General features: G+C 39.9%; 1 protein-coding gene across 1 annotated transcript in view; it reads left to right on the forward strand.

Annotated features, from left to right (window-relative positions):
• Positions 1 to 540: 540 nt before the first annotated feature.
• The window catches only part of cacna1eb (calcium channel, voltage-dependent, R type, alpha 1E subunit b), a 120,630-nt gene continuing 111,474 nt past the window's right edge, over positions 541 to 9,696 (forward strand). The window contains exon 1 of the mRNA XM_017351211.4: positions 541 to 1,129. Within this exon, the coding sequence (XP_017206700.4) occupies positions 918 to 1,129 (212 nt within the window). The 5' untranslated portion in view covers positions 541 to 917. The remainder of the gene's footprint in view (positions 1,130 to 9,696) is intronic.

Consider the following 9,696-nt stretch of genomic DNA (forward strand, 5'->3'; position numbering starts at 1 on the left):
ATGCAGAATCGATTTCTTAAAACAATTTTTTTCAACCGGAGCTCAAAGTAAAGCCACCTCTTATAAACATACCCTTCAAAATCTGCTAAAATCTCCATTCATAATCTTAACATTTCCACAGTAGCTTAATTTCGGCACTCTGAAAGTGTATTATTGTCAGGTACAAGCACCACCTGTGACACCTGTGAACGAGAGAGATGTGTTCAGTACTGCCAGTGTAGAAGCGCTGAGCTCAGATCTGTTCATCATCATCATCATCATCATATCCGACAAAGTAAATGATAAGCCACTCACACAATCACATTACAAAATGTAAAATACATTTCCATGGTAACCAGTTTTCCTACAGTATGTCCTGATTTCCCATAGCTTGTGTTTGAGAGTGCGTGTGTGTTCGAGTGCATGTGTGTGTGTGTGTGTGGGAGGGGGAGCATTGGGGCAGAGAGAAAGAGAGCGAGAGAGAGCGAGAAATGGGGGCGGGCGAGTGCTAGAGATGAGGCAATATGTGATGGTAAGAGACCACATTCACTGTTATAGATCACAGTACCAGTGTAACAGGTATCACAGACAGCCCTGCATCGCACCGCTCCACTGTTATCACTCAGCACTGAGAGAACATGGACTCGGCGTTGCCCGCGTTTCTCATTTAATCGCCTCAGAGGAACTAAAAGAAAGTGGACGTTTGTCTTTACAGATGGCCAAAGACAGCAAGAGGAGGATACGATGGTTGCATTCTTCTGATGAACATTCTTCTGTGTTTTAAACCCCTTTCTTGACACACACACACACACACACACACACGAAAAAGTTTCTTTAAGGAGTGCAACAGGCAATTCTTCCCGCTGATGTGCCATTAGAGAGGAATGGAGTAAAGTCTGGGCTCTTTCTGGGATTGATTTATCGCAGATCAAGGAGACATGGCTCAACCTGAAGACGCACCGAAGGAAATGCTGAGCGCCGAGGGGAAGGCAGAGAGCGAGTCTGCGGGAGAAATAAAGCGGGCTCGAACCATGGCGCTCTACAACCCCATCCCGGCCAAACACAACTGCCTCACCGTCAACAGGTCTCTCTTTATCTTCGCCGAGAACAATATGATCCGAAAATATGCAAAGAGGATTATAGAGTGGCCATATCCTTTTTCATAATCAGCTTTTGCTAATTAATATGCATGCAGTTCAATAAATGTCTGCTGTTTGTTGGAGCTACTTATTTAAAATGAGCTGAAACAACACAGCTCTTGAGTTTTTGGGGGACAACTTGATTGTTTTGTGTTCGATCTACTTAAATAAGTGGTAGCTCAGTGGTTAGCACTGTCACCTCACAGCAAGAAGGTTGCTGGTTCGAGTCCCGGCTGGATCAGTTGGCGTTATAGTGTGGAGTTTGCATGTTCTTACTGGATTCGCGTGGGTTTCCTCTTGGTGCTCCGGTTTCCCCCACAGTCCAAAGACATGCGCTATAGGGGGATTGGGTAGGCTAAACTGTCCGTAGTGTATGAGTGTGGATGTTTCCCAGAGATCGGTTGCAGCTGGAAGAGAATCCGCTGCATAAAACATGTGCTGGATAAGTTGGCGGTTCATTCCGCTGTGGCAATCCTGGATTAATAAAGGTACTAAGCTGAAAAGAAAATGAATGAATGAATAATGAGTTAACTTAGGTGACACGGTTGCTCAGTGGTTAGCACTGTCGCCTCACTGCAAGAAGGTCGCTGGTTCGAGTCCTGACTGAGCCAGTGGGCGTTTCTGTATGGAGTTTGCATGTTCTCCCTGTGTTGGCGTGGGTTTCCTCCGGGTGCTCCGGTTTCCCCCACAGTCCAAACACATTCGCTATAGGGGAATTGATTAACTAAATTGGACATAGTGTATGAGTGTGTGTGTGAATGAGTGTGTATGGGTGTTTCCCAGTACTGGTTTGCAGCTGGAAGGGCATCCGCTGTGTAAAACATATGCTGGAATAGTTGGCGGTTCATTGCGCTGTGGCCACCCCTGAAAAATTAATCGAGTAACTAGTTACTTTTTTATCTGATTGTTATTAGTATTTTTTGGGAGGTTCTTTTTGGGGCAGTTCTGTGTGGAGTTTGCATGTTCTCCCTGTGTTGGCGTGGGTTTCCTCCAGGTGCTCAGGCTTTTTCCCACAGTCCAAACACATGTGCTATAGGGGATCTCATTCATTCATTTTCTTGTCGGCTTAGTCCCTTTATAAAAAAAAACCCACGCGAACGCAGAGAGAGCACGCAAACTCCACACAGAAACGTCAACTGAGCCGAGGCTCGAACCAGCAACCCAGCAACCTTCTTGCAGTGAGGCGACAGCACTACCTACTGCACCACTGCTTCGCCCAATGGGGGAACTGATTAACTAAATTGGCCGTATTGTATGAGTGTGTGTGTGTGTGTATGAGTTTGTATGGGCGTTTCCCAGTACTGGGTTGCAGCTGGAAGGGCATCTGCTGCGTTAAAACATATGCTGGAATTCTGCTGTGGCGACCTCTGATAAATAAGGGACTAAGCCAAAGGAAAATGAATGAAATATGTAGGCCTGTAAAATTGTCTAGCAGAGATATTATTGTATGTGTGTGTACCTTGTATTACTCACATCATGGGGACCAAATGTCCCTACAAGTGTGGCCAAACCAGTATTTTTTTTTAACCTTTTTTGTTGTCTATGTAGAAAGTGGCTCATAAGTCAGACAGAATCAAGTATTTTAAAATGGTAAAAGTGCAGATTGTTTCCTGTGAGGGTTTTGTTTAGGGGTAGGAATATGGAGATGTCCCCATAAAGATAGCTGTACAAGTTATGGCTGCACAATGTGTTGTTTCAGCAAGCTAAGCTAAGCTAAAGGAAAACGAATGAATGGTTAGCCAATGATAAGATACACCAGAGTTCAGTGTAATTTAAAATAAATTCACAATAAATTGTACAACAAATGGGCAAGAATGGAGATAAATCACAGTATATGAAATCTGAACTGATGTAAAATATATACTCAAGTAAAAGTAACAATCTTAAAGATGACTTGAGGATGATTGAAAGAGTATCCGAAGGAAAAATTACTTAAGTGACTGAATTACTTTTAATCTGGTTATTTTAAAACTTAAAATTTGATCATTATCAATATTTTTTTTTGGGAGGTGGCATGGTGGCTCAGTGGTCAGCACTGTGGCCTCACAGCAAGAAGGTCGCTGTTTCGAGTCCCAGCTGGGTCAGTTGGTGTTTCTGTGTGGAGTTTGCATGTTCTCCTCATGTTAGCATGGGTTTGCTCCGGTTTTCCCCACAGCCCAGAGTGTATGACTGTGTGTGTGATATAAGAGTGTATATGGGTGTTTCGTAGCTGGAAGGGCATCATTCCACTGTGGAGACCCCTGATTAATAAAGGACTAAGCTGAAGGAAAATAGATGAACGTATTTATAGTAGGAAATGTACTAATTATTTTGATCTTTACCTAATATTACTAATATTTACCTAATATCTGACAAGAGCACCAAAATGTTTACGACGTTCATCACCCGAATGCTTTCTCCAATTATTTTAATGGTTTTCCAGCAGAACATGCTGTGGGGATATTTGTCAATGTGGAAATGACATCTCTGCACTCGAGACGAACAGATTCAGACACTGAAGACCAGCCGAATATTAAACATGTTTCTTATATGTATATCTTAATATTCAGTGCTGGTTATTAAAAACAATCATCATCCATCTGAATTCATCTCTCAATCAAACTCTGCTGGTTAAGAGTGAGATTTAAATACAGTTTTAAGAAACTCCCCAGTCTAGCAAAAGCATTTTCAAAGATACATTTAGTACTTTTCAGGTTTTAATATCTCCACTTTAGGTACTGATAGTACCTAAACTATTAATACTGTTAGTATTTAGCATTAGTACCTACTAACGTTCACTTAAGACTTCCCTGTAGGCAGAGGCTGTCAACATGACGTTATATTGACGTTGCACCCCAATGTACCCCAACGTCGTGGGCACGTTGGATTTTGTTTAGAAATGAAAATCAAGTTGACGTCAGAACCCAACATCAGGCAGACGTCAATGTCCAACCTAAAATCAACTTAAAATAAACTAAATATCAACATATATTAATCATGTTACAGCTTGACGTTGTGCGGGTGTGACCACTATGACATCTATCAGTCACTGGATTTTGGTCACTTTTCAACACAACCTAAAATCAACGGACGTTATTGGACGTCAAAATAACGTTGTCCCTAGATGCTAACGCCCCATTCACACGGGGCTTCAGCGTCAACGCTTCCCATTCACTTTGAATGGATGACGTCAGGCGTTGCCGAACTGCATTGTGGATCCGTCGGCGCCGCTTCAGAGGCGTTGCTTGCTACAAAAGTTGGGACTAGTTCAACTTTTCAACCGCCAACGGAAGCGCCAGCCAATCAGATCACTGTATGCAAATACACCAGCTAGACAGTGGCCTATTGCTGATTGAATATCATTGGCTGACCCTATTATGACGATCGCGTCAGCCTCAACTTCAGACACGCCTTCAGTCAAGCGTTGACGCTGAACCTCGGCTCACTTGGTGTTTCTGTGTGGAGTTTGCATGTTCTCCTTGCCTTCATGTGGGTTTCCTCCGGGTGCTCCGGTTTCCCCCACAGTCCAAAGACATGCGGTACTGGTGAATTGGGTAGGCTAAATTGTCCGTAGTATGTGTGTGAATGTGTATGTGGATGAATCCCAGAGATGGGTTGCGGCTGGAAGGGCATCCGCTGCGTAAAAACTTGCTGGATAAGTTGGCGGTTCATTCCGCTGTGGCGACCCCAGATTAATAAAGGGGCTAAGCCGACAAGAAAATGAATAAATGAATGAATATTACACCTGCTCAATGAAAATCTGATGATTTGATTTAATAAATCTGACATAACATGATCAGAAATCTAAAAAAGGGAGAAAAAGATTAAGCCATCAACAGAAAGTAATACTATGGTTAAGAGAGTCTTGCACGTCGCAGTGAAATATTGATTTTTTTATTCCGGCCACACACGTGTAACAGTGCCATCGTGGTCCAGTGGTCAGCACAAAGTGTTATGACACCGTCGACCCGTGTTCGAACCTCATCTGAGTAATTGTTATTATTATTTTTTGCATTTGTATTGTTAAGACGGTTATGCGGCATTATATTTCACACGCATATGCAAGGTGACTGAAATTGAAATTAAAATACCAAACATACTGAGCCATTAATTAAAAAACAAAACAACAGTTATAGCGTCTTTAAAGGAGAACATTGACGTTTTGAAAAAAAACAAAAACTGAACTGAAACTAAATTATTAAAAATAAACCTGCGAGACTTAATTTATGTTATGTCCTGCGGCAAAATTAGTTTTATTATACTTTCAGTGATCTCCTTAAGGTAGGTCAATTTATTTATTTATTTATTTGCTTTTGATGAAGCAGCATTCAACTTAAGCTCTTTAGACCATGCCCCTGACCGTTTCTCAGTGTTTCGCCGCAATATCTTTAAATAAATTAGCCTATTTATTTAGGCCTATTTTCATTATTAATTAGTTTTCATTATTCGTTTATTATGCACATTTTATGTGCAATTGTTGAGACATAAAATAAGATAGTAAAATATAATCAACAACGAAAATTAAAACAAAAACAGAAATAAAAACATAAATGAAAATGTCTTGTCTTAGTCCTATCAAAATAGCAAACACTGAACATCTCTCTATATTTAGGCTAAAAGACTGCTTTATTTATTTATTTAAGACTACTCATTTGTACTGAATGTTTGTGCTTTCATGTTAGTTGTCTTTTATTTCTTCAATTCTATTTTCCAAAACTAGTCCTCTTTGCACTTAAAAAGTTTACAATAAAGTGTGTTAACAAATTTTAAATGATTAATAAAGGAATTATAATGCTTTGACTTATTGTTTAATCTCATTTACAAGCACAGTAGCATATTTAAAGCTGCTGTAAAGGCTATTTCTGTCCGTTCGCATCCCGTCCCTTTGCGCCCCCTGGCGGCTCATTCACAAGCTGCGGTCATATACTAAAAACAGAGCGGCACCTATTTCAAACGGCGGCGGTATAAGGCGCGGCGGTAATAGTCACTTTGAACTCTCACCTACTGTAATACTGTCAGGGTTGTAGAACATTTAAACTTCTAAAGCAGCTGATTTCTTGAAAAAGACGTGATGGTGTCATTAGAAACTGAATTGGAAATGACCTTATTTTATTATAGTCACTCGTGACCAGTTGGGCCGGTCTAAGGCTTGAAACTCCAGGGCTGAAAAGGAGTCCCACTCCAGCCCTGCAGACACGTCTATGAGCTTTAGATCTTTAAAATAGAGCCCTATAGTCCATTTCAGCTGGATATACTCCACTGTACTTGAATCAAATGTTGCCGCACGTGTTTTAATGTGTAAATGCCCTCACAGCGCCTGAACACATCACACCTGAATAAGAGTATTAAAAGTAAATCTCCAGCACTGACTGGACTGTGCTACGGGCATGAATGACACCTCAATTCATTCATCTTGAAACTGTGCTACTACTTCTACCTTTTTTTTTCCCTCGAGCAAGCAGATTTCACCTTTCCTGTCAGATAAAGAGATGCTTCCAAGTGAGGAAGAAATCCTGGAAGCTGTAATACAGCCACAAGAAAATGGCATTGTACAATAATAAGCATAGTAATGTCAATTCAGTCAGGGATGCACTAACCTAGAATTTTCAGCTTCTTTTTATTTTCGGCATCTCTCTGGCAGCCAGGATCGCCATGGCAACCTCCATTCTACACTTAACCTCCTCCGGGGAGGCTTTACAGCGATTCTGCTCACCTGAGAAACATCCACACATCATGTACTGCACTTTCAGACCGGAGAACACGTGCGGTTATATCACGTCTGCCGCTATGTGGGCTGAAGTTTAGTCTTTTATGATGTGGAGACTCACAATCTATGGTTTCAGCATCGATATTGCGATGTGTTGTGTTTATATGTTGGGATTACAGTTCAGAAAACGTGACATCTGTGCAGTCACGGCTGTTAGCTTGCACTGAAGAGCTTTGGCCAGTGTTGCCAACTTTTTCCAAGCCAAAAGTAGCTAAATGTTGCCAGATGACATCACGCACTGATTTGCATATCAGTGACGTCATCACGTAGTATCTGACAAGCGTACGCCCATCATGTCTACTCTCTGAGGCGCCGTGTATTATACTATATTAAATTAAAACATATACAGATGCACAATAAATAGGTTCTTATTAACATATTACTTAGATGACGTCATTGCGCAACTCAAAACGACATCCTTATGTAGAATACAAACTAATTAATTGTTCAAACGAATAACATTTATACTGTAAAACAGCGGATTTGTGTTTGATGCTAATATGGTGTCTTGGATTCGGTCCTACCGTTGCATAACAGACATTTTACAGTCTGTGTGCAAAACATTAATGAAATCTGTTGCAGTGTAACTGTCCAAAACAGTTTGATTAAAGTCAATAAAAAACACCAAACACAATCACAGAGGCTTTGTTGGTCATGACATTCTTACTAGGCTAGCCCATATTAGCTATAGCAAAAACTTACATAATTTAATTTATTTAGCCACTGTCACAAAATTTGCTTCTCTCTTTCCTAGAAATAAAAAAATTATATATAATTCAGTTTTTAGTTTTTAATATTCAGATTTAAAGTAACAATTTACTTGAGTACATTTTTAGAGCGCATGTGTTTGGACTGTGAAAACCAACACAACCTCAAGGCAATTCGTAACTTTTTGATTTAGTGGCTACCCAGCTAACAAATTTAGGTTGTAAGAACGTTCTCATAACGTTATTTGTAACGTTCCAAGAATGTTGAAATGTCCAGTTTGCTTAATGTTGCTAGAACGTTTTTGATGGTTAGGATAACGTTGTTACAACGTTCTTAAAACCTAAATTTCCACCAAAATATAACGTTCTAAAAACGTTTTGCATCAACATTATGACAACGTTTATGAAATACAAATAACTTCATAAGAACTTTGTTCTAAGAACGTTTTTTATAACGTTACAAGAACGTTAACAACGTTATGACACCCTTCTAAAACGTTCTATTGATAACTTTTTGTGCTAACATTTCCACAACTTTTAAAGAACGTTAGTGAATGTTCTGGGAACGTTCCCTGTTAGCTGGGTAATTCGTATAAATTCGTACGATTTAATTTGTACATTTTATTTATTTATTTTTTTTATTTTATTTTTTTATTAATGTCAGGGTAACAATAACATCACAGAAATGCAAGAGTGTACATGAGTTTTACAGAGGAGCAAATAATCAAGTAAGCACATAAAAGAGAAAAGATAACAACAATAAAAAGAAAAACAAATAATATTACCTTATGTGTTAAGAAAATTAAAAAAGGAAAATAAGTTAACCGTTCTAATGGCTTTAAGATTTTTAGAGGAAGCAATAGTTCTAATGTACTGTTGAATTTCCTTTTCAAAAACAATAAAACAAGGTATACGCTGAGAGAATTTACAGCGGTGTATATGGAATTTAGCAAGGATTAAAAGGAGATTAATAATGAAATATTCCTTACTTTTATCATCAGGAGCATTAAAAAAACCCAGCAGGATGTCCTTAAAAGATAACAAGAATCCTGGTAATATTTTACGATGAATATCTAAAGAAAGTTCAATCCAAAAGCATTGTGTATGAGGGCAACTCCAAAAAATATGGTCAGCAGTTTCATTGGGTATATTACAGAACGAGCAGCATGTATCTATATCTGATTTAAATCTTTTCAAAAATGTCTTTAATTTGTACATTTTAGTACGATTTGCTCCTCCCCCAATGACGGTTGGGTTTCGGGGTGGGGTTAGGTGCCACGCCTCCTTTTTAAAATCGTACAATTTTGTACGACTGAACTCGAATTCATACGAATTAGCCACTAAACTGGCAAAACGTAAAATACTTTCGTTTTCTCGTGAGATCAGGCTGGAGAAAACCCACGCCAACATGGGGAGAACATGCAAACTCCATACAGAAACACCAACTGACCCAGCAGGGGCTAGAGGCCACAGGGCTAACCACTGAGCCACCGTATGAACGCTCAATGATTCGTTAGACTCACTGGGAAAGCCGTCACGATCTGTTGTGTTGTGTTCCATGTATTTCTGTCATGTGATTTCCCATGTGTTGTGTACCATGTGCTCATGTTTGTCATGTGATTTCTGTATTTTGTGATTCTTTTGTTCTATTTTCCCGCCATTTGTTAGTGTTTATTAGTTCCACCTGTCCCCCCCATCCCTCCCTTTCGTTATTAGTTTAATGTTTGACTGAGTTGTCTAGTGCTTTGTCTGGTATTGAATCCTTGTCTATTCATGGTCCAGTTCCTGTTGTAAGTTCATTCATTTTTCTTCAGCTTAGTCCCTTTATTTATCAGGGGTTGCCACAGCGGAATTAACCACCAACTGTTCCATCATATATTTTGCACAGGGGATGTCTCGTACTGGGAAACACCCATACACTCTCATTTACACACACACACACACTCATACACTACAGTCAATTTAGTTAATCAATTCCCCTATAGCACATGTGTTTGGACTGTGGGGGAGCACACCGAGTAAACCCTCGCCAACACGGGGAGAACATGCAAACTCCACACAGAAACAACAACTGGCCCAGTCGGTACTCAAACCAGCGACCTTCTTGCTGTGAGGTTAACCACTG

The sequence above is a fragment of the Danio rerio genome, chromosome 2, assembly GCF_049306965.1.
Source record: "Danio rerio strain Tuebingen ecotype United States chromosome 2, GRCz12tu, whole genome shotgun sequence".
NCBI classification, from domain to species: domain Eukaryota; kingdom Metazoa; phylum Chordata; class Actinopteri; order Cypriniformes; family Danionidae; genus Danio; species Danio rerio.